Source organism: Condylura cristata, unplaced genomic scaffold, assembly GCF_000260355.1.
Source record: "Condylura cristata isolate star-nosed mole 26May11 unplaced genomic scaffold, ConCri1.0 scaffold00005, whole genome shotgun sequence".
Lineage (NCBI taxonomy): Eukaryota > Metazoa > Chordata > Mammalia > Eulipotyphla > Talpidae > Condylura > Condylura cristata.
The window spans coordinates 55,098,774-55,125,598 of NW_004567106.1; the positions used below are offsets into that span (position 1 = coordinate 55,098,774).

Sequence of the window (26,825 nt, forward strand, 5' to 3'; positions counted from 1 at the left end):
CTTGTGACGAGGAGGCAAGGGAGAGGCTGGGAGTACCCTCTACATAAACCTCATTAGCCATCTTGCTTTCTCAATGAAAAGAGTATTTCACAACAGAAAAGGAAACATCACCAGGTGCACACAAATCCATCAACAAACTTTACCCAGACCTGCACAAGTATAGTGACAGGCACCCAGAGGACACTCCATATGGGCAGAACTCAGTATGAGGTGGTGCAGGAGAACTAAAAGGCAACTTCTAATCTCATTGATATTCTCTCTGTCAAGTGGCTTTAATGGCAAAAAGAAACAAAGTACAGCCCACCTAACTCAACAGCATACTGATGTACACTTTTCCTTTGTGTTTTCCTTGCGAGAAGAGCTTGCTATTTAAAAACTGTGACTAGGTGATAACGGAAAAGCACAATTTTCTCTCCACCCCAGTCAACCCTACATATTTCACTGTGTGTTTGCAAGTAAAAATACCTGTTGCCATGCACGTGAGAGGCGCAGAATGCAAAGCTGTAATGGAGTAGGGTCGGGTCAATGACAGCACCATTTTCTGAATGTTCCATCAGTTCTGTAAGGTAGCAGAGATGTCTGTGACAGCCTCTCACGCCGTAACGGGCACAGTATTCATCTAACACAAAGACTTGGCCAGGGCTAAACCAACCCTGCAAAAGAAAAAAAAGAAAAAAATTCCTTCTGAACTAGGATTTGCTTTCCTGTAGGTATTGTCAACTCATAAGAAGTTGTGTTAATGTGTTTGTTTCAGTTGTTTTGTTTTATCTTCTCATACCACACTATAGAGGTTTCAGGAGTATATTTTCTCATTTCAGACACTACATATAATTCACTAGGCCACCTCCATGTGCTGTCAACATCTAACACCAACCAATCAGTTCCCTCTACTCTCTTTTGTCCCTCTGGTACTGTGATTCTGTTGTCAGAAACTAGAGTTTGTTGTTTGCATTTTTTTTTTTTGGTCTTCTGCAAGTTAAGTGGAGTCATATGGTATGTCTTTCACTGATTTATTTAACTTCATGTAATCCTCTGAAGTTCTCTCCATGTTGTAGCAAATGGTAAGACTTTTTTTTTTAAAGATTTATTTATTTATTCGTACAGAACTGGGGTACAGATCAGAGATGCAGAGGGTGAGAGGATTCACCAGAGACAAGAGTGGGGAGCAGAACAGGCAGATCAACGAAGTACACTGCTGAGGGGAGCAGTGGGTGGGTCAGGAGAGGTCTGCCGCGCCATGTGGTCAACTTCGGGGCAGGCGGGAATCGAACTCATGTGGAAGTGGTTTAAGCTTCTTTGTGCTGTGCTTTAACTTGCTTCACCACCAGGGAGAGCCGCAAATGGTAAGACTTAACCCTTTAAATGGCTGAGTAGTATTCCACTGCACATCTGTGCTCACGTGTGGGGTGTACACACTATCTATTCTTTCTAATGCCATCTGTTAATGGGCACTTGCCTTGTTTCCATACCTTGGCTATTGTGAATAGTCCTGTAATGAACATGGGGTGCAGTAAGTAGAATTACTAGGTCACAGGGTAGTTATGTTTCCCATTTTTTTTAGGAATTACTACATTGTTTTCCATACTAGTTGTATGAATCTACAGTTGTACAACAGTGCCCCAGGATTCCTTGTAGTTCATATCTTTGCCAATATTTATTATTTCTTGATTTTTCTTGATTGTGAACAGCCACTCACAATGAGGTGATAACTCATTGTGGTTTTGATAGAGACAAGTTTTCAATTAGTGGTATGTTTCATGTTACTTTCAAAAGAGCTAATGTCATCAATCTTGGAACTGAAGTGAGGCACTGGAAACTTAATATTACCCTACCTAAATTGCCCCAACAAGGCAGGGACAACGTGTTCTCCGGGATGAGTCAAATTTATACACCACATCTAAATTTTCAGTCACAAAGTTGGCATTAAAAAAAAAAAGTCAATCTCTGTATGAATCAACTAAACAGAGAATAATAAAACAGACAATAAATGAAATGACCTGTTGACTGAAAGTTTGAAAAAGAGCTGAAAGAAAATTTCAACTCTACCACTTATTATGTGGGGATTTAAGTATTTGGGTAGTGTTCTTATTCTGCTTGTCTTTTCATAACCAATGTAACAAAGTTAATGTTTATAGCAGTGGTATCCACTTCGCTAGAAGTGAGGTGTTTGTCTGGGAGTGAGTAGGACCAAGTGAAACAGCACAGTGTTTGGCTAACATTTGAGGACAGGGGTTGGGAATAGCAGTTTAAAAAACAGTTCAGTGGATTATGTTGACTTATATGAACTAACTTAAAGAGAAAAGGGTGACAGGAACATTTTAAAAGGGGGCAGAGAAGAATGGGGAGAAAAACAAAAAGATGAACTACATAAAGAAAAGCAGAGGAAAAAAGAATACTACCATATTTGGTGAGGGGACGTTACAGGGACTGTTCTAGACACACTACACATCTTTAATATTTAGATTTATCAGGCATGGCAGTTACTTTGATCTCCATGTTTTAGATACATAAGCTGAAGTGAAGAGATGCTCAGTGAGCTGCTCAAGATCACTCACTCCGAATCACTTGCTATGACTTAAATCCAGACAACTTCTGGTCACGCGATGCTCACTGCCCTCGTGCTGCTGGACTCACGCTCTGGCACTCTCCTCAGACTCCTCAGGGCACCCGGGGTTGTCCATATAGTAAAAATAACTTCTGACAATTTGGTAACTAACTCCACTCAGTCCAATCCAAGAGGAAAGTGTCCCTTATTAACGTTCACTCTCTGTGAACTATGTTCAGTACCAAGAGATTAGGTGGTGATAGAAATAGGCATATTTTGGTTAGAAGATTTCAGAGGACTTGTCACTGACAATATACACCGACCACAGAAAGGCAGCTATGATTCCCAAGCTATAGTTAAACACTCATATTCTGAGGAGTTAATACACACACCTTCCAAAGGTAAACTTTCTTTAAGTTTTGGTTCATTTCAACCTGTACCAAGTAGTAGCTTAGTTATATAACTTAAGACTTTTTTAAAAAAAAAATAAGGATTTCAAATGATCTTTGGAGGACTAAATGAAGCCAAAGCTTTCCTTGGTTATATATAGTCCCCTTCAGATTGCTATCTCAGTCTCTTTGGTTGTCTTTCTGGGAACAAAAGAGAGAAATAGAACAACATCATTTGGTGAACAGAATTTCAACCTTAAAATATCTATGGAGGTGTTAGTAAATCCTCCACAGCGTTTTTTTTTTTTTTTAAATCTTCATTAGAGCCTTCTATTTTCATTCAACCCTCTCCAGAGGGACTGACAAACCAGAGTCCAGTGTCTGTTTGAGTCTAATCTCCTGTCTATTGAGTGGCACAGCGGTGGTCTTCAAGTGTATAATTTTCAAATTGGGACACAATCGATTGCGATCCTTTATCCTTAACTCCAACTACAGTTATGAAATAAGTCAGGAATAACATTTCACCCCATAACAAGCACTTCTCACTTTTAAAAACCTTTCTTCTAACCTCTGGGGGACTAGATAGACAAACTGTACTCTCTACTCACCAAGCAAGAATAGGAATCATTCAGTCTGTGATCCAAAGTCTGTCTCTGGAGTAGTCTAAAAAGGAAGGCGTGGTCAAGTTTGCAAGGATTTGCAGAAATAAACTCTTCCACGCCATGCTTCTGAAAACGGTCTGCATCTATAAATTTAGAAAAGCAAATACAAAACATTTATTTTTCTGATTTACTGGTAACAATTGCCAATTCTGAAGAACACAAAATGCATGCCCTGTGATAACAGAACACTACCTTTTATGTTGTAAAATATAAAACCAAGAATCCAGCACAATGACCTAAATCACAACTTTTTTTTTTTTTAAGATTTATTTATTTGTGCATACAGAACTGGGGTACAGGCCAGAGGCTCGGGGGCGGCGAGAGGGTTCACCAGAGACAGAGCGGGGAGCAGAACAGGCAGATCGACGAAGTACACTGCTGAGGGGAGCAGCGGGCGGGTCAGGAGAGGTCTGCCACGCCATGTGGTCACCTCCGGGGCAGGCGGGAATTGAACTCATGCGAAAGCGGCTTTAGATTTTCAGTGCTGTGTTTTAACCCGCTGCGCCACCAGGGAGGGTCCCACAACTTCTTTTTTTTAAAGATTTATTTATTTTTTTTTTTTATTTGTGCATACAGAACTGGGGTACAGGCCAGAGGCTCGGGGGCGGCGAGAGGGTTCACCAGAGACAGAGCGGGGAGCAGAACAGGCAGATCGACGAAGTACACTGCTGAGGGGAGCAGCGGGCGGGTCAGGAGAGGTCTGCCACGCCATGTGGTCACCTTCGGGGCAGGCGGGAATCGAACTCATGCGGAAGTGGCTTCAGATTCTCAGTGCTGTGCTTTAACCCGCTGCGCCACCAGGGAGGGCCCCCACAACTTCTTTTTAACGGAAGTAATGAGGCATTATAACATGTAAGCTGTGGTATTATATATGTTATAACATATATGTTGCTGCTATACAGTATGACCCTTGCTTTTGAAAGCTTCAGGAAAAATGACAGGAAAAATCCACAAATTATTGGGAACAAGAAAATTCAATTTTTATTCAAAACTACTTCTAGTATGCATCATAAAACAATCTTTTACTTTCCAAATTTTAGTGGAAAGCATTTTATATATGTATTTACTTAAAACCTGGCTGGAAAAGGTATCTTCATGAAAACCAGCAATGAGGGCTCTGAGCCAGCTTTCCAAGTGGCGAACTAGGGCAGAAATGAGCACGCAGGCTCCAGCTGGGTCACTTCCAGTCTTTTTTTTTTTTTTTTTGTATGGAGCTTTTAATGGGACCAACGTTAATGTAGAAATGGTAATGAATGCTCTCCAGCTTCAAGTTTAAGAGACATGAAAAAGGGAGCATCATGTTTGTGCAAATACGCAGACAAAGCATAACGTCCCAAATGGCACTTCAACCAAAAGCCCAAATGTATTGTTCTTTATAGATTGTGTCTTTCAACGCCTGTAGACCCCGCGGGTTTATCAAAAGGCCAGCTTTTGTGATGGCTTTCATTAATGGTATGTTTTGTCAAAGTCTTCAATGCAAGTTATTTACTAAGGATAGAGAGGAAAAAGCCACACACCATCCCAAAGGAGTGCTGGGGTGTTACTACATTAGCCCTGCCAGACATAGCTTGCATTGGGGACGCCATCAGTCACCGAGACAGAAGTGGACTTTCCTCCCTCACAATGGTGGCGCTCTGGCTCCATTGTTCCTGAAAATTCACAGACAGACCTCATTCTGGTCATCACAAGGAGCAAGGGTCTCAATGTAAGCTAAATGTAGTTTTCAAAACCTATACAGTACAGTTCTAGAGTTGCAAAGGAAAGGAGACAAAAGTTTATTGATTAAGTCCAATTATAGAGTCAGGCTCATAATACAACTCAATATTGATCTGTGGACATGATGCTAACATAATCAGTCACATTTAGATATTTAGCCCAGATCATATTGATCCATGTCAAGTTCAACTTTCAGCCATATTTGTAGATGGAGGAACTATATAATTCAAGCTGAAGGGTCTTCAGAATCACATTAAAAAAAAAAAGATACACAAGCTAATTTATCTCTCTCATCAGTGACAGATAGCTAAAGATGGGCATAGCAAGTAGGCAATAAATGGCTATTCACTGAAGATGAGGTTATGACTCATGGAGAAAGTAGTACATGTAGTGCTTTACAGATAATAATTACTTACTTGAATGATCAAATAGATTAATGTCACAAGTTAGTATTAATGGAGGAATATAAAATGAAACTGCTTTTCCTGAACTAAGAAATGAGAAAATTCAACTTGTATTTTATTCTTATATCTGAGTCTCATAATTTAGCTAACTATCTGATAATGTGAAATAATATTAAATGAGTAAGAAACAGAATATTGAAGAATGGGAAGTATGTATTATTTTGTATCTTAAAGAATTTATCTTAGGATCTTCATTTCTCCATTTATCTGAATAAAAACATCTTTTAGTAGCACCTTTATGAAATTAAATTACTACTTTTATAAAACATTTGCTAAATTTTTATTCACTATTTCTTTCACCAGAGAAGGTCATAACTAGAAGTTAAAAATAACACTACTAATAGCTTATCTGTTGAAAACAGGACTTGTAATACATTTCAGAAGAAAGAATTTCATAATTCTTCTTTTACTATAAAGGTTTTTAGAAACAAATTTTTACTTTAAAACATGGTATATAGTTCAAAGTAAACTATGTAAGTTGCTGGGGGATATCTGTGGTTTATCTCTACAATTAAATCATATTTTCAAGCAGAAATTTACTTTATGCAACATTTTTATCATGAAACAGAACTCTAAACTATAGATTCTAATGTGCGAATCACACAATGAAAGGAAAATTAATTTTCCAATAATTACCATTATTGATAAAAATAATATTCACATTAGCAACTTAATCCACAAACAGGCAAATCAACCCACTAATGTTTTTATTAAAAAAGAAATCAACAATCTCTCTGGGGCTGTAATCCAATGAAAATGAAATGTCCTCTTGAGGATACTCAGCTTCAAAATGGGTTTATAAGGAGCAGGCATACCTTTTTCCTTTTATTCCTGATAAGCACACTTCAAATATTTTATGCAAACATATTTTCCCATAATCATAAAATCATTGCTTTCCATGAATTTATGAAGAAATAAAAACTAAAAGGTAAAAGTTTTGATCTCCCTGAGAAATCTTTTTAAAATTCATGTATTAAAGTGAAAATTAGTCACCATTAAAAGTATATCTAATTCTTACTTTTATTGAAAAATATTTTCATACAGTTTTCTCTTGGCATAGCATCTACATTTAACTCTTGGAAAGCACATTTGATTCCTATGAATCAAATGGCAGATGTGCTTTTAAGAATAACAGTGAAATCCCAAGATTTAGAGCCTTGCTTTAAAATAGGTTTTCTTTAGCACAAAATTCTGATGATTAACTTTAAATGGAAAATCATTCACACCACAAATCAAATGCTCACTTATCATGACACATTGCAGCTCCATTTGTCTTCCAAAACAAAATAAGAAAATTACCAAAAGAAAAAAATCCAAGAAGATATAGGCTAAAAATTATCCTGTGAAACTGTCATAAATGATGATTAACCTATGGACTAACCACAGATGTGGGACACGGTAATTGAGGATATGGTGGAGAGTTTCTATGGTAACAGTTAGATATATGCTCCAGCATCTTTAGGGGTACTGTCACCAGGTGTGGTAAAAGTAAATGGATGAAAATCCAAATTGAGAAAGATGTTATTTACTAGAGGCTTAAGGAACTATTTATTCAAATAGAACCTGAATATTTCAATTTTTCATTAGGAACTAGCTGTTGGAAGTCAGGAGATGAAAATAAATACGGTGGTAGTATCAGTTTAGGCCATTCACAGGGAGGGCCCTCCCTGGTGGTGTCAGGGGTTAGAGCACAGCTCTATGAAGCTATCCCAGCCACTGCAGCACAAGTTCGATCCCAGGCCAGGGAGGTGACCCACATGGCGCAGCAGACATCTCCTGTCTCACTCGCTGCTCCCCTCAGCAGTGTTTCAGGAGATCTGCCTGTTCTGCTCCCCACTCTGTCTCTGGTGAGTCCTCTCACTGCCCTGACACCTCTGGCCTGTACCCCAGTTCTGTATGCATAAATATATCTTTAAAAAAATTAAAAAAACCTTTCAGTTGGATTTGCAAATAGCCAACGGAAAACAATGGGAGGAAGATCTTTGAGGTCCCACCATGAGGGTGACAGCGGGAACTGTCTGGTGGCCCAGGCACCAAATGCCATGACAGGAATCTAAGAATCTAAGTCAGAATTTGGAACATGATTTGGGGGGATTTTTTTTTAAAGATTTATTTATTTGTGCATACAGAACTGGGGTACAGGCCAGAGGCTCAGGGATGGTGAGAGGCTTCACCAGAGACAGAGTGGGGAGCAGAACAGGCAGATCGACGAAGTACACTGCTGAGGGGAGCAGTGGGCGGGTCAGGAGAGGTCTGCCACACCATGTGGTCACCTCCGGGGCAGGCGGGGATCGAACTCATGTGGAAGTGGTTTAGCTTCTCAGTGCAGTGCTTTAACCCGCTGAGTGACCAGGGAGGGCCCAAGTTTTAAGTTTTTAAAAATAATGTAATAGTTTATTTTTATATTATTTTGTGCTTTTTTCCATCTCAGTTGTAATTCCTGTGGTCTTCCCATCACCAAATCACCCATGTGCCATCACCGTTGTCCAGTGGACTGCCCCCCTTCCCAAGATGGGGGGACATTTTAAACAGAAGCGTTTTTCCTTCCTTTGAAATTAATTCTAATGTGGTTGCAGTTTTTGCTGTTCCTGTTGTTGCAAGAGACTGGAGATATAAAAGGGAAAAGGTAGGAAAATGATTTTGAAGGAATGAGGGAGCTGAGGGGAAGGGCCCTGGAGAAGAGAAGACCTTTTATCAGTATTCTAAGAGCAGTAAGGTCCAGGCCTGCAACCCAAGTAGTAAAGGACGAAGAAGAGGGGGTTGCTATTGGCAAGAGTTGGTCTTGTCCTTTGGACAGCTCTGGGCTGAACTAAGCAGCACATGAGTCTTCTAGAGTACAGTAAGTTGGTTAAAAATTGTCCCATGTTTAGATGTTTGCCTTTAGTTGTATGAGCACAGTCCACATCTGATCATACTCTCAGCTCGAACTTTCAAGGAGCTTGAAGATTTTCAGAAAGTTGAAAAGATTTCCAGAGAAGTAAACACACCCCCTCTTTTTATTGTACCGATGTACGCTGTAATAGGAAGAGCTTAAGATTTTAATATTTGATTGGGATCATCCTGGGGTTGGTATGTGCATGTTTTATGCTGCAAAATGAAGAAAAATAGCAGATATATTAATTAGGAGTTGTTCACACCTCTATTATTGACCCAAATAATTTCTTAGCTTGATTTTGTTAAACCAATTAAAAATGGATGGATGGGTTTGCACATCTGGCTTTCTGCTGCAAATAACAAACTAGTAATGTTTTCACGTAATGACAATTCGAATCAACACATACAGACCTAGACTCATAAACAAAGTGAATCAATATTCAACATTTTGAAATAACATAATTGATGCAAACTGAGACATACTTTACCTACGAAGTATGGAATTTATCTAAGAAAATAAGCTCACAAAATTAAATATATCTATATATTCTAAACTGATTTCAACAATGGCTTACAGAGGTAACTTTTCTGGTTAAATGCTGACATTATTGGAAGTCAGCAGAATTCTATTCTTTTATGTTCCATATGTGAGAAAATATGAAAAACAAGGTGCTTGATAAATATTTTTGTTGTAGACATTAAAAAATCAGTTAACTGGGCCCTCCCTGGTGGTGCAGTGGGTTAAAGCATAGCACTAAGTACCTAAAGCCACTTCCACATGAGTTCAATCCCTGCTTGCCCTGGAGGTGACCCACATGGCACGGGGCAGACCTCTCCTGACCCACCTGCTGCTCCCCTCAGCAGTGTACTTTGATGATCTGTCTGTTCTGCTCCCTACTCTGTCTCTGCTGAATATTCTCACTGCCCCTGTACCTCTGGCCTATACCCCAGTTCTGTATGCACAAATAAATAAATCTTTTAAAAAAAATCAGTTAGCCAAAGGATGTCTGTTGGGCAGGCAAAATGCAATGAATGCACTGCTCAAGCAAAGTAGTTAGACAATTCACAGCCCTTCACCTCCCCCTCTATCCTGATAGCCAAATCAAGAGAAAGTAGAATAGATCCATATATCAGAGAAGTCTATAATTATGTACCATTAAATACTAAGATAGGTGATAGTCATCATCTAATATATTAGATTTTATATATTAATTTTGTTCTATCCCTAAAGATTCAGCATGCTTAGTTTTAACAATGAACTTTGCTTAAATATATGATATTGGTAATTTCAAGAAAATTCAATAAACAGAAGAAACGAAGTAGCAACTGGTTTCTTCAGTTAAACTTACGCACTATGAAAATTTTAGGTTTAATTCTGCCTATATTTTTATTGGATTTTTTTAAACAGTAAAAACATATATAGTGAAACACCCTAACACACACACATATCTATATGCTATATATAACTTAGAAATCTCTATTCAATATTAATGTGCATTTTGCATGCTATTGTATTATCCTCATTAAAATATGCCCAAATTACAGTATTACCTTCTATGCCCAAAGAATGGTAGATAGTCAATTGTTTCTATTTTCCCATTGTTTCAGATATTTTTGGTTTCATAAATGATAAAATTAACCTAATCTGGATTTGCTCAGACACAGGTGGCTGATACTGAAAAACTGATTACTTTGAATATTTTAATACATTGAGTAAAAAAAAAATCATAAAAGTACTTACCCTTGCCAGCTATTGGTCAGCAAAGAAAAGAAAACCAAAATATATTTTAATGTGGTTGAAGCACTTTTATTTCTATAACTACTCATATTAATTTTATGTTATTTTCTGAGTTTCTACTAGGGTGATTCTGAAAGTTCTTCTTTCAAGGGATGAACAAGAAAGCGATGCTATGGAAAAAAAGGAAGGCGGTAAGGTATTGACCGAGAGAACAGCTGCTCTAAAGAACAGTCCAGGGCAGTCTCTGATAACGGTCTTGGTCAGTATCCTTATTCAGATGAGGGAGACACATATTTTCCTCCTTCTTTCTTTTCCCTTTCTAAATAAAACTAAGATATTAGGTTCTGCTCTGATGCAAAACTTTACCAACAGATTTGAATATAAGAAAGTCCTCATTAATAACTTTTTAGGGCTGGTTGGTCAGGAAGTAGACAATTCAATTCTACTTAGGCTGATCAACACTACCTTGACCATACACTGATATCTAATCAGAGAGATAACACATAGAATCTGAAAACATTATTTAAGCTCTTCATTGATGAGTTCTGTATTGTCTAATCATAGCATCAGTGATATATATGGTCCAGTGGTTCCCAACCACTGGTCTTGTTATTGTGAGTAGGATGGAGATCCATGAGCTCAACATGCTCCTTGGACACCCCTGAACTTAGGTTGTTAAGAATAAACCCTGAACCACAGATGAATGAGAGTGACATTTTCAAGTCACTGTAAGTCAGTGGTTCTCAAATGGGGGTGATCCTTCCCCTCTTCAACCCACCTCTTAAGATATTTTTGATTGCCACATAAGCAGGGAGGGTACTACTAGTGAGCAGAAGTAGGGATGATGCTAAACACCCCTCCTCACCAACCTCTGAAATACAGATTACTGGCCCCAAATGTTAAATGTGTTGAGGTGTAGAAATCTTGCTCCAGCTTTCAAAAAATTATTCTGCTTCTGGTCAGGTCAGAATTGTGTAATGAAAAACAACTTAACCCCTACGTGAAACAATTAAGAGTTGAGAAAAAATACATATGTTAAAACTAGTCCTCAAGACAGTAGGTATCAGGTAATATAAATGAGTGACAGATGTCAATTTCATACATATGGTGGTAGAGTTGGAGGAACTATGGTGGCATTATCTGTGGGGTATCCCGATATTACCTCAATTAAAAAAAGACTCCTATATAAAAAAGCAAAAAGAATTCATCACCATTAGATTCACACCACAAGTTGAAGGATGTTCTTTAAGAGGAAGTGAAATACCTACATGAGAGTAGAATGTGCTGAAAATGGAAGTGCATCAGAAAGTAAGTAACATTTTCTCATATTATTTTAGTTTCTTTAAAAGTTAATGGACTTTAAGGTAATAATGACAATAGCAATGCAGCGTGAGGCTTATATATGACTTGAACAGTTACACGAACTGAAGCCCAGAGGTTAAACAGGAGAAATGGACTGCAGGGTTCACAGACCACACGTGAAGAGGTATGACACCCTATGAGGAGAGTGACAAGTTTAAAGGTACAGATTTCAAAAACCAAACCCATAAAGGTGACGAGAGTCATTAATTATTTTGCCGAAAATGCCTTTTTAAAGAGATGTCCAGATACAATCCTGAAGGGTATCTGAAAAGAAAAGTGAGTAGTTATTGGATACATGAAAAGGAGACGAAGAAAATGTATGTTAAGATGTTACTCCCTTGGAGAAGAATCTTGAGAATAAAAGGCCGCTGAATGAAAAATCACAATTTGAACTTAATAAAGGCAAAGTTATCTATTGCAGGGGAAGCTAGGGAATCCTCACAGGGTGTAACAAGCTAGGAATGACATGTGGTTAGTGATTATAAAAGCTATATTTGAAAGGGTGTTTATCATTAATACATAATTCATTGCTAAACACATAATTAAAATGAAATATATAGTTCTTAATTTCTTAAATTAGCATACAAAAAATGACACAAATATTAGGGTATTCAGTAAAAGAAACCTAGCTTCATGACCTGGCTTATTTGGCAACAGAAAATATCCCTATTATCCCTTTGGTGATTAAGAACAACTATAGAAAGTGATGCTTCATCATTTTGGTATTCTGGAATCCTACCAATTCCAATTTGATTTTGTAATTTTTGTCCATTTGTATACAGGCTCCCTACATTAAAACTACAAAATTAAATTTTCTTTTGTGAAGTTTTATAGAATTTTCTTTAAATGCTCTTTTCATTTGAGAAATTAAAGATTTTAATGTTGGCCTAAACATCATGTGAAAACATACACTTACTATAAATGTTTACCAAAACAAAGGGAACTTTAATACACAAACATAATATTCAATTTTGTAATACCAATTATTGTTTAGATGCAAGAAATCCATATCCATCAATGGTTGCAAACTGTTTATCTTTTTTTTCATCCTGTTCATTGTTCTATTTGACTATGAGAAATTATATTCCTATGAAGATGGCAAATATTCATAACTTACATGCTATATGCACTAATTATAGTTTTTAAAAGTATAAACTCCAAATTTAGCATTTTTCAAAAATATGACATCAAAAGAATAGACTCAGGATGCTTCTGACAAAGGACAGAGGATGTTTATGTCCTATTGACAAAGTAAATTAGAATTAAAAGAAAATATCCTATGGCTATCAATATATGTGAACCAAAATACATGCCATGCTGGAAGGTAAAGCTCTCCAAAAGCTAATTCTGCACTAAACCATCCGCCTAACAAACATTCACTGAGTATAGTATCCCCATCAGTTTCTTCTTGACACATTCTAATAGAAGAGTCAACATGAAGAGAATTGCTGTGCTTGGGGAGATGTATATAAAACAAAATGAGATTTCCAGAGATACCTCAAACTTGGCAGATTCATGGTTGGAAATCACCCATACCATTTACTACAAATTTGTGTGAAAAATTAAATAACTGATTTTCTGACTACGAACACAAACTTATTTTATTCAATTAGGAAGCAGTTAATGATGTAAACTATAACATCGAACCAATTTGTCTTAGGTAATATTATATCTCATTAAGATTATTAATTGATAATCAAATTATTTTCTACAACTTACAAAGCTGAGCATCTGCATGGAGAGATCCTCCTTTAGGATTCAGCTTCTGGGTCTGAATTGCAGGAATGGGTTTATATGATTGACCGGTGGCCCTGTACATGGCCTGAACCCATAATATTCTATCCTGCTCATCATCACTGGCAAATATTACAGTGTCTCCTTCTTTAACAGCATTGAAGAACACCTGACCACCCTGGAGACCTGTGGGAGAAGAAAGACATTTTAAAAAACAAAATTGGTAGATCTCATTCATTAAATGATCTCAGATGGACTGATCTGAAATCAGCAACTCAATTCCTTCAATGAAACTTATGAGTGAGACAATGAGACTTAAGAACACAGGTCGAAACTTCAATCTATGGAAATTAAAAAAATACTTAGGGAACCATCTATGACACTGAACCATTATACAAGACATGAACACACAGCCCTAAAGAAACGGTCTGGTACTTCCAGTGAAGGAAGTCTTATCTACTGGCACATGTTTTGCTGTATAAGCAGGAGAAATATGACTTTAGCAGAATAAAATGCAGGCAAGGCAAACATGCTCTTCCATTTTATGCAATTTTACCTTTCCAAAATTCCTTTATAAAGAAGGTTATTATTTTGTCTTTGTGAATAATCACTGATTTATGTTTTTATTACTCTATATTTCTTAAATAGGCACCCTATTCATTGATTAGGGCCTATATTTAGAGCTGTCGTAAGACCTCTATGAGAACTTATAAAACATGAATGACAAGATGGAACGGAATTTCAACACAGAATTACCTGGATGAGGATCTGTATAATCCACAGTGTATCCTTCCAGTTGCATTAATTCTTGTGGCTCAGACTTTTTTTCTCTGTAACTGCACATAGCAAATGTGTACTGACTAACCTGCATGAGAAAAAGTGTGCAGATTGGTTGCATATACTTTATCTTGTTTTTTCTCAAGACACTCTGTCCAAATTTAAAAAAAAAATTGATTTGTAGAGACAGTGATTAAATACTAGTATTTCCCTAGTTCTGAAATTAAAGCATCTTTCTTGCGTCTGCTTGCAGTTACGCCTTCCATGCCTATGGGCTTGCATTTCCCAATTCAATGATCTGCTGCTCAAGATTCTACAAATCTTGATCCTATGATTATTCTATAAAAGTTTTTTTTTTAAACTATAGATTTTCAAATGGGCTTTAACAGGCTAACATACACTGTGAAATTCTAAGAGTGAGACTTATTAGAAGTAATCTGAAATTTCTATAATCATGGAACATTTGTAAGCATACTATATTTTAAGACTGGTAACCAAAGTAAAAACAAGCTCAATACACTTTGGGGGAATAAAATAACCTAGGGAAATGTCTATGCCACAGTGCCATTCTATAAGACACAAACACAAACCAATTCCATAGGAAGGTCCAGGACAGAGTAAGTGTAGGCAACTTCGAATGAACACTGCTAAGAACCACGCCGAGATCTCTCTATTCATTCAGCTTCTGCTTGGGAGCTGGTTTCATTCTCAGTGCTGGGTTAAAAAACAGCTGCCAATGACTGCAGTTACCTCTCCCATCAGCCCAGCTTAGGTCATAAGGGCTTTATTTGGAGCAATCACTATGGCTAAGTGCAAAAGTACTGATATTGCCCACCTTTAGGTCAAGAGCTCACATCCGTGGCAATGGATATTGAAGCTACAAGGGACAGACTCTTAAGAAATAACCCTCAGATGGGGTGATGCTTCTAGTGTGAGGTAAGAATGTTTGGTGAACAAATATCTAAGCTGCAAAAATGCTGTAATATAGAATTCCATGGAGAACTTTTGGTTAATGTAAATTACTTCCTTTTCTGCTTTCAATCATGAAACACAACTAAGGAATCCTAAGGGTAACTTTGAACAGACAAAGGTTATTTAATGAGACCCCAAAAGGAGCTAAATAAGAAAGAAAAGAGAGATTATATAAACCATATTAAAATTGATAGATGGTCCTCATTAGGGGTGCAATGAAAAAAATGAAGACAAAGTCAAAGAGAAGGTCTGAGGTAGTAATGTAAGATGTTACTGTTACTTTTAAATTGGAGAAGCATCATGTTCCCAAAAGTTCTGCCAAAAAGTAAAATGCATGAAAATTATTGTTGGACCTTATTGAACAGTTTAATAACATTTTAAATGAAATAAAAATTAACGTGACTGCCTCAGACCATTAGAAATGAGATTGGCAAAAATGAAAACGACTGCTGACCCAGTTGGGGAGGGCATGAGGAAATTCACCCCAGAGGAGGTAGGGCTGGCACGGGGCTGCTGGGAAGCACTGGCGTTAGGTGCTGTGGTGGTGAGAGGGGACTAGGTTGACTGGGGGCCACATCGGGCCAGAAGTGAGTGACCTGTGGGCTGGGGACTCTCTCTTCTCAGTCTTCTGTCCCCAGCCACACCTGATTCTCTCCTGTCTTTCTCCCCACTCTCCTAGTTTTTTTTCTTTCCATTAGAACATAGTGACTATGCTGCTGAAGATGTTTCTTGAATGGATAAATGAACAAGAGGCTGAGGAAGAGAACAAAAAGTAGAGATGCTCTACATACAGTTTTAGATTTTACCCCTTCTATTTATATTAATTTATTCATGCAGACAAGAACTGGGGTATAGGCCAGAGGTGTGGGAGATCCCACAGAGACAGACTGGGGACAAAAAAGGCAGACTGACTGAAATACACTGCTAAGGGGAGCAACAGGTGAGACAGGAGAAGCCTGCTGTACCATGTGGGTCAGCTCCCTGGCTGGGGATCACACTCATGCTGCAGTGGCTGCGAAGAGCTTCACAGTGCTGTGCCTTAACCTGTTGTGCAACCAGGGAAGGCCCGAGTATGTATTTCAATGGCCATTAAAAAAAAATTTTGTTTTCTTCAAGAATAAAAAAAAGATTAATCTCTAAGACTCTTCACATCAATTATGTTCATGTGGCCATGCAGTGAAGAATTCAGATTTGATATGTAACCAACCTAAAATGCTAAAAATTGACTTGCCATTTAGATGGAGCCTCAGAAACCAGGTGTTAAAAATCTCTAAGTTGTGTAATATGCTTAGAACAACTTTGCTTTTTTCCTTAAAACTGAAGTACATTGTAGTTACTACTTTATACTTCATTTTGAAGTTCTTTCTCACTAGCTTTAGGTAATGCACTGAATTCTTAACATATTAACTATGTAACATTTTCAGTGTCAATTTAAAGATATTTGGAGGAATTAGAAAAACAAAACCCGAAACAAAAATACCTCTGGCTTCAGAGGCAATCATGGCTGTCTAGAGTCACGACCACTGATATAACAACATATTACTTAATTTGTACTTTAAAAAAATACTGTGTTTAATAGTTCACAAATCACCCAACAGTTCCAGAATCTCAGGTAATTGGGTCTAGAGTTTTCAGGAAAAGTACAGATGGAAGAGGAACAAAATACCAACAACTAACAAAGCTGTCACTGATAGGAAATCTGACAACTGAAAAAGTAGTTTGGCTTTCGAAGACATTGGCCACAGAAGCGAGTAACTAGGAATACTATCCAATGGACTCATTGATCCCTGGTTCTATTTCCATAAAATAGGGGAGAACTTTGTGCTGTTTTACTTCCTCTAGTATCCGCAAGGCCATGTATCATTCCCGAATCAACCCCACAATGAAACTGCAATGCATGAAGTGAAGCATTCTGACAGTATTAACATCTTGAAGATACTAGTTTGCTAGCTAGTGTCCAGATTAAGAACAAGCTGGAGAAGGGGCCCTCTGAAAGAATGTCAGTATAGGTTAGCACCAATAGTTAAAAGATGCTGCTTTTCACAGCATTAAGAAGCTAAAGCCACTTGAGCGTGAGTTTGATCCCCACCCTGGAGGTGACCCACATGGTGCAGCAGACTTCTCCTGACCTGCCTGCTAATCCTCTCAGCAGTGTACTTCATCAGTTAGCCTGTCCTGCTCCCCATTCTGTCTCTACTTAATCCTCTCACCACCCCTGGTCCCATCTTCAGATGGGGCAGATTTGCAGTCCCCACTTGGTTCCAGCATTACGTACTAGGAAAGTAGATAGAAACTGTGGTCTGACCTATTCTGCATTGATTTTTGCTTATAATCTTCCTTGCATATTACGGATCAAGGCATATATACTATACTGCAACTGCGGTTCCTTTCAGTGGAAAAGCATAATAAAAAATTCAATTTCTTTGACTCAATCCACATAGATTTGTTGAGAGCTGAGACAGATTTTTTTTTTAAAGATTTATTTATTTATGTACACAGAACTGGGGTACAGGCCAAAGGTTCAGGGGAAGTGAAAAGATTCACCAGAGACAGGGCGGGGAGCAGAACAGGCAGACTGACGAAACACACTGCTGAGGGGAGCAGTGGGTGCAACAGGGATCTGCTGTGCCATGTGGGTCCCTCCCTGCACAGGGATCGAACTCGTGCTGTGGTGGGTGCAGATCACTGCAAGTGAGCCACCATGGAGGGCCCGATATAGATTTTTTTTTTAAAGATTTATTTGTGCATACAGAATCGGGGTACAGGTCAGAGGCTCAGGGGTGGTGAGAGTCTTCACCAGAGACAGAGTGGGGAACAGAACAGGCAGATGGATGAAGTACACTGCTGAGGGGAGCAGCGGGCGGGTCAGGAGAGGTCTGCCACGCCACGTGGTCACCTCCGGCTTTAGATTCTCAGTGCTGTGCTTTAACCTGATGCGCCACCAGGGAGGGCCCAAGATAGATAAATTTTAACCCGAGACAGTAGAAAGTCAGGTTTCAGTTAGCCCCACCTGTGACAGGGCACCTTAAGTCCTGGGGCCCACCGTCTGCATCTGGTTTGGGAATCCCATTTGTTCTCAATGGCCAACCTGCTCAACACCTGTCTGTGTCCACATGTGTACATGCTGCCTGAGTTTCTAGCGACCACAGCACTCAGGGCTGCAGGGATCATGTTAACAGCTGGCAGCTTAGCAACTGCCACCATCTAATTTCAGTAAAGATTAAGGTTTAAAATATACTTAGCTGGAAACCTTCTTGGCAGAGGCCAAAGGTGCTGCTAGAGTTATTAAAAATAAAATAACCCAGAGCTAAATTTAATCAAAGGCAAATGAATATATCTCCCATATCTGGTGGACTTGAGGGGACTATCTATTTATTAACTGTCACAACCTGAGGGAGGTGGGGTACAGGGGCAGAGTAGAGTGTAGAAAGGCCCAGCAGACTGTGATGGAGGACTGCAGGCTGCTCAGTGGTGTCTGTACTTCATACTGTATGTACTTCAAGTCACATACAGCAGTGTAAACCAATGATGCCTTAGTAAAAAATTTTGACAAAATTAGCAATTAGAATATTAGAGAAAGGCAGTCTTGAAGTTCAGAGTGATCTGCCTGTTTTTGTATATTTAACAAAGATTCACTCAGTTTCTACCACAGTAGCTTATAAGAAAAACAAGCTCCCTACTTTCATGGTGTATATATGCTACGAGGGAAAAGATTAACTATTACATTAAGTCGATTATTTTGATTAGAGATAAACGCTCTGAAAAATACAGAACAGAGCAATGACATAGGGATGGAGTTGGTTATGTTTTAGTGTGGGAAGGCATAAAGGACGCATTTGAGAAGATAACGGTTGACCTGATTTTCTAAAGAACGAATGTCACAGGGAAAGTGAAAGCAGAATTCAGGATTTCTACAGAGAGGCTTAGGGATAGTCAAACAACCTGGGTGGACGAAAGGTAGGAGACTTAATTCAAGGGCAGATTAACACAGACATTGCCCTAAAATGATAAAACTGCTGTCGAGTTATTTGAGGTACTCTGGAAGATGGGTGACTGGGGGTGTCAAATTCTAATTCTCAGCACTGAAACTAATCTGAGGGCAGAACATGGGTCTTGGTCAATGGGAAGGATTTAAGCAGGAAATTGATTTCATCTGAGTTATGGTTCACATGGATTATTCCGAAAATGTGAGTGGCAGAAAGTGGAAACAGAAAAACATCAACTAGGAAGCTAGTGTTCGAATCCATTACAGATTACTTACAGTGATGACGAAAATGGGAAGTTAATGTGAGGTTGATTTGGCTGTAGAATGAACAGATTTTTCTGATTGACTTAGGGGTAATGAAAAAAGAGGGCTCACAAATAACCAAGTTTTGGTTGAAAATTCTCAAATAGAAGTCAATTTTATGTTCCATATTGAGGTGTGAGACTCTAAATGATTTACATAACAAATATCTACTGAGTGTTTACTATGTGGCAGGCACATGATATATGTGTATAGAAACATACACAGGTATGTGAATATACACATATGTGTAAAGATGCGCATACAGCATTTTAAAATGGAGTTTTATATAAAAATTTTAAAAAGCATGAGGTTAACTAGACTTTAATTCAGACTTTACAATACTGTCAGAGTTCTCATTCATACATTCTTTTAATGTCATGTAGACATGAGTTACAAGTCAAAGGAATCACATATAACTTCCTTGGAATTTAAGTGTAATTGTAACCACAGGGATTTTAAGGGAACACAGAATATATATAAAGGATTGGACGTTCTGCATTAGAATCACTGCCTGATCCAAAACAGGGTTGTGAAAAGCACACAGGACTATGGTAATGGTGGGAAGTCCACGTGGGTTGCAACCGAGATGAAAAGGCATTCATTTCACAAAAATGAAGAATAATGTAAAAAAAAAAAAAAATCAATGCCTGATCCACAGGAGATTCTCCTCATCAAATCCCTATACTCATTCCACTTTCTTTTATAATTTTAGTCTTGACCATCTTAATGTACTTCAACAGATATTTAAAGATTAAATATACTAAGTGTACTAATGTATATGAGTAAATTGTATAAATTAATCTGGTCATTATCTTAAATTTATTTGCTAAGTCAAGTTATCACAAAGTAAAAGTTAACTTAAAAATAAAAAATTGACCCTCCCTGATCAAGTTCATATTATAAACATGCCTTTATACTCTATAGAAATTTTCCATATATACAAAAGATGAATATAGAGGAACTAACTGTTCATATATTAATTGTACCATGTCTGTTGACTTTTCAAAAAAGAACTTAAGTGTCCAAAAAGGCGAAACTGTCATCTAAATTATATTAATCTACAGTATGGAGTCTAGTCTCCCATTTAAAAGAGTAAGAAAGATTTTTAAAAATTATTTACATGGCAACTTATTTCTGATATACACACACACACATACATATATACATACACATCTATATATGTATGTATATATGTGTATGTATATGTATGTATATATATGTATATCAGAAATAAGTTGCCATGTAAATAATATACATGAACATATACATATATATGTATATATACACACACACAAAAGAATTATTTATGCATACAGAACTGGGGTACTGGCCAGAGGTGTAGGAGCAGTGAGAGGATTCACCAGAGAGAGTGAGAAGAACTGGAAGACTGACTGAAATCCACTGCTGAGGGGAGCAGCCTGCGAGACAGGAGAGGTCTGCTGCGCCATGTGGGTCACCTCCCTGGCCAGGGATTGAATTAGTGGTGAAGCTGCTGCAGCTAGCTTTATAGCGCTGTGCTTTAACCGTTGTGCCACCAGGGATTTCTGATATATTTTTAAAGGGGTTCAAACAAGTCAGAGAACAAAAATATGTGGACTAATTCTATGATGGGGCCTCCCTGGTGGCCTAGGGGTTAAGTCTCAGCGCTATCACCACTGAGGCCTGAGTTTGGTTCCCCTGGCCAGAACTAGCCCACATGCCACAGCCGCCTCTCCTGTCCTACCTGTTGTCTCCCTCAGCAGGGTATTTCCATATATTTACCTGTTTTGTTCCCTATTCTCTGTTTGGTGAATCCTCTCACCCCTTGCACCTCTGGCCTACAGCCCAGTTTATCTGCTCAAAAATTAAAGAAAAAAAATTTTTTTTTTTATAATGGATGTGTGTATGACACAAGTTTATGCTACACTATTAGCAACGGCTGCCTGGCTACTTTGGAGGAAGGAGAATGGCAAGTTGGCAGTACTGGTAGGGGATCCTTAAAAGCCTTGTTTTTCAACCATAAACATTTCTGTATGGCTTGATTTTGTTCTACCTTAAACATGTGCCAGACTGAGAATGTTAAGTCTATTTAAAACACATTAAAGAACCATATCCCATGACTTTCTTGATATGACAGCAGTGTATTTCTTCATTCTACATCACTATATCAAACATCAGCTAAATCCTACAGGCCATGTAATTTCCTGCAGTAATGGACTTTTCCAGCATGTGACAGGAGTCTGTGCAGTGGAACTCCGTGAGTCAGGAGGGGCAGTCACCTCTAAGTTTAAAGCAGCATTTTAAACAGAGGTAATAGCAGTTCATAACATACCTATGTGCTTAGTATATATGAATGCAGCTTGATATTTCAACAACTGTATATACTACAAGATGATCACTCAAGAATCCAATTTTTTTTAAAGATTTATTTATTTATTCACATAGAACTGGGATACAGGCCAGAGATGCAGAAGGTGAGAGGATTCACCAGAGAAAGAATGGGGAGCAGAACAGGCAGATCAACAAAGTACACTGCTGAGGGGAGCAGCAGGCGGGTCAGGAGAGGTCTGCCTCGCCATGTGGTCTCCTCCGGGGCAGGCAGGAATCGAACTCATGCATAAGTGGCTTTAGCTTCTTAGTGCTGTGCTTTAACACGCTGCACCACCAGGGAGTGCCGAGAGTCCAATTTTCATCTACCACCTTCCAACTAATGAAGATCTTGATGGCATCTCATAACTGCAGCATGTATGATCACTGATTTTCCTGTCTGCAGCATGTATGATCACTCAGTGGCGTGGCTGACTGTTTACATCCTATGCCAAGTCAGCTGGTAGGTAATTAACATTATGTCTCGATAGCCTGCTGTTGTTTGCAGCAACTTCAAGTCATGATTCTGACACATCGACAACAAGCAGGGAATACTTTGAGACAGGGCCAAAACAACATAGATGTCTGCTTCAGCTTGCAGTGGCCTTTGTAAGCACAGGGATTCTCATGCCCTCCTTCACTGGCCACTTCTTTAAGGGAGTGAAGAGTTTTGTGTCTCATGAAATGAGTGACGCACAGTGCTAATTCCTAGACCTGTCTTCACACCAGCTCTAGTGTGCGCATCAATTTAATCAGCATTATGACAGAGGATTTCAAAGCTCAGGCTCTAGATTCTGAAAACCTGATTGATTGACTCCACCATATACTAAGTGTGTAATCCTTGGCAAATTAAAAACCCCTTTGTACAGCAATTTTATGTGTACAAAGGAGTAAACGCACCTGCTCTCAAACATACCTTATTCTGAGGAATGAATAGGGTAATGTGTTAAATGTGTTTTCCATAAATGCCTGTTGCAAAGGAACTGCTTAAAAACAGACTAAATGTAGTGATAATTATTTTACTAGGTGAGTGCTTCTGGAATTTTTGGATCTAGACAGAAAATGCAGTACTTGTGGAAATAATGACATTAGCAGAAAACATGATTAAGAAAGAATTCAGGTTGGTTAGATAACAAGGTTTTAAGGATATTAAAGATTTTATTACAATGAAACATGAAAGTGCCCTATGTATTTTAATGCCAATGGCATTCTTGAGAATCTAATATAAAAACACTGAATGAGCATAAGAAAAAATAAATGAGAAACATAAAATTAATTTTGGTACAAGTTAAAGGGTATTCTTCAAAAATCTCCACTGTTTTTCTATTTGTCTTGAGCCAAAATTTAGCATCATATAAAAGAACTGCCTCTCTTAGAAAAAAAAAAAATGTAAACTCTAATTCATACTGCAACCATACTGGTCACAGGACCAGTGGGGACCGAAGCTCACGGCAGACTCTAAACAAACACTCCCTATTAGAAAATAATTTTCCCATGTTCAACTTGATTTAAATGCTGATATGAGAGTCTCTGAAAGTCTCTTCACCTCAGTGACTCCTTTGAGTGTTCACTGTGAACAATGACTTTGCAGCTGGTCAAGCCTGGCTCTCAGTCAATTTTGCTGAGTGCTGATTCTTGGCTGATGGCTCGAGCTCCAGCTATATCACTCATGTAATACAAACTCACAGTGCTGATGAGATTCACATTATCACCAGAACACCATTCCACTCTCCTCCCCAGAAAAAAAATGTCTCCTCCTCCTTTTAGTAATGCAAACTGCATGTACAGACCCCTGAGCTCAGTGCCAGTAGCAGAAGAGCTGTCTTCAAAAATACTAATAAAACGTCTGGATTCCTCTAATGGGTCATTCTCATTCATATCCATCTTGATTTTGAAGTGTGTACATTCCATTTGTCTTTGCATTACATTTGGAGTTGAAAGGAAGATTCAACTGTATTTAAAACTTGAACAGGGCCCTCCCTGGTGGTACAGTGAGTTAAAGCACAGTACTAAGAAGCTAAAGCCACTTGAGCATGAGTTTGATCCTGCCCCAGAGGTGACCCACAAGGTGGGTCAGACCTCTCCTGACCCCCCAGTGCTCCCCTCAGCAGTGTACTTTGTCAGTTGGCTTCTTCTGCTCCCTACTCTGTCTCTGGTGAATCCTCTCATTGCCCCTGCACTTCTGGCCTGTACCCCAGCTCTGTATGCACAAATAAATAAATCTTAAAACAAAAACAAAAAAACCTTGAACAACTTGTTAAAATCCAAGCATGTATATCTCAATGCATTTGACTTTGTGAAGATGTATGTACATATATTTGGGTGAAGTTAGAATGTTTCAACAGGACCTCAATTTTAATAGGATACCTTAGGTAGAATGACCTAAATTGATTAAGGTTAGGTAACATTTCTCCTGAATTTTTGGTGTGGGATATATGGGTGTACCTACTATGGTTTAACTAAATTTTGTCTTAACTTTTCACATTCAAACAACACATTTGGTATTCTTAAGGCCAACTGTCCCCAAAGCTGATCTTAAGAATCCTGGATACTCTCCAGTTTACTCCTTGAAATATAAGGAATAAAAATCACTTCATTTAACCAATGAACATGTAGGGCTGTACAAAACCACACAAGACCTTATAGAAGCTCTGTTCATAACTGCCAAAATTTGAAGACATCCAAGCTGTTCTTCACTAAGGAAAGGATAAAATGTGGTTCATCAAGACAACGGAATATTTTTCAGTGTTAAAAGAAGTGAGCTTTCGCCACGCAAAGAAAATGGAAGAATTGTAAATGCATATGAGTGAAAGCACCTTAAACGAAAAGGCAAATTATCAAGATAGTAAAAAGCTCAGGTGTTACCTAGGGCAGGGCAGGGATGATTAGGAAGAGAACAATGTAAAAGAGCAGTGTAAAAGAGAATCACTTTTGGAATTCTTAACATAAATGGTGTTAAAGAAAAAAAAAAAAAAAGCTTTTAGGCCTTCCCTGGTGGCACAGCAGGTTAAAGCACAGTTAAAGCTGCTCCCTTCAGCAGTGTACTTCGTCGATCTGCCTGTTCTGCTCCCCACTCTGTCTATGGTGAAGCCTCTCGCCGCCCCTGAACCTCTAGTCTATACCCCAGTTCTGTATGCACATACACACACACACACACACACACATTATTTATATAATGGGTATAAGCCATTATATATTTGTCCAAATACATATAATGAACAACTCCAGGAATGAATCATAATATAAACTATGGACTTGGGATAATTATATGCCAAATCAGGCTCATTATGGGCGAACCTAATATGTATGGAACTATTCCGTTAGGAGGAAGAGCATATATGGGAAACCTTCCCCCACATTTGTTGTGAATTTAAAAATACTCTAAAAATAAGATCTGGAGAAAAAAAGCATACTGACTTATAGGTCATGTAGAATATATGTGGTTGCAGAGTTATGTTCTTCTGCCCTCTCATACACCTTTCCACTAGTTACATGGCGTCAGCCGGTTTATGCTAATAATATTGGCCACTGAACGAATGGAATTAAATGAAATTCTATATTCACGTATGAAATGACTATGAAAAAGAAGCTGTAGTTCACATGAAAAATCAGAAAGACCTGTTGAAGAAAACTAACATACATTTGTTGAATTAGATGTGGGTGAGCCATCTACAGATGGGAATTGTAGTAAAAAATATCTAGAAAGATCTGCATTCAAACGAGTTACAAACATACTAAGTTTCTGGGCCAGAGGGAAGAAGATGAAGCTGGAAGTTGAGGAACATGCTTTGCAGGTGTGGTTTTTGGAGAACAGGCTACCCAGAGCCCTCAGCAGGGGTCCTTACCAGCAGCAAGTGCTTAGGCTTCACAATGGAAGGTCGTCAGTATGTATGTGCACATATCCATTTATTAAGTTAGTTGTTCAAATATTGATTTTAATCACATAAGAAAGTGTCACATTTTAAACAGGCTGTGTTTAAATAGATTGTTTGCCTATATACAAAACAACTTTTGATTAAACTTTTTTATACTTTTCATAAAATTATCTGCCATTGTAACACTTCAGTGATTTTATCCAACAACTGACAGATGGTCCTGTTTCTGGAAGGTAGCAAATGACAATGTTGCAATGTTGCTTCCTTGGCATTTTACTGTGGCATTCTGATCTTGCCCATTTAAGTTACTTATCATGGAGGTGAGAATCAGTAGGATGTTATAGAACGTTTGTGTTAAAAATTTCAAAAGTGATTGTCTTTTCCTACACACACACTCATGCACACACATATGTCATACAAGAAAACTGGGATTTGTCATGGGATGGAATAACTATTAGAGAGCCATATTCTTTAACGTAAATTGAACACAGTGAGTATTCTGATTAGCCAAGGTTATTCGTGATTAAAAAAAAGTCAGTTAAAGTATATATAATCTCCACATTGTGAATCCTATAACAAAAAAAAATCTACCAAAGTAATTTTAAGACATCTATGTACAAAAATATTATATGTATATAGGACACATTTGTATCAAACTGTATTATGTATATAAAGCACATTTGTATCAAATGATGCTGTGGGACTCAAGGAAAGAGCTTAACATCTGAGAGATCTTGAAAGATACTAGTAGGTGATCCGTGTCATCTAAACTAATTTTTATAACAATATTCAGACATCATTGGCCTTTTTACACATTTTCTCTCAGGTATACAGTGGAGTTTTCCAGAGACTGTATTTCATCTGATATTGTAACAGACTGAAGGCAGAAGCTGGTATGAAAATACAACTGGATCTATTAAGCCAGACAGTAAAGGATGTGCAAACAAAGTAAATTAAGTAACACTGCTACACAAAATTTTTTAGTTTGGGAAATAGTTATTGGTATAATGGATGAACTACTTTTATATTAAAAAGAATTATCTTTTCACTTTCTCAGTTTTAATCACTAATACAATGAATATA

General features: G+C 38.1%; 1 protein-coding gene across 4 annotated transcripts in view; it reads right to left on the reverse strand.

Moving 5' to 3' along the window:
* The window catches only part of CADPS2 (Ca++-dependent secretion activator 2), a 392,026-nt gene that overhangs the window by 114,537 nt on the left and 250,664 nt on the right, over positions 1–26,825 (reverse strand). For 2 of the 4 annotated variants that reach the window (XM_004676986.2, XM_004676984.2), the window contains exons 10-14: positions 14,241–14,349; positions 13,470–13,670; positions 10,392–10,400; positions 3,543–3,679; positions 466–653 (exon numbers count right to left, since the gene is read on the reverse strand). In XM_004676986.2, coding sequence (XP_004677043.1) covers positions 466–653; positions 3,543–3,679; positions 10,392–10,400; positions 13,470–13,670; positions 14,241–14,349 — 644 coding nt within the window. The remainder of the gene's footprint in view (positions 1–465; positions 654–3,542; positions 3,680–10,391; positions 10,401–13,469; positions 13,671–14,240; positions 14,350–26,825) is intronic. The other 2 variants (XM_004676989.2, XM_012721048.1) reach the window with 1 other exon arrangement.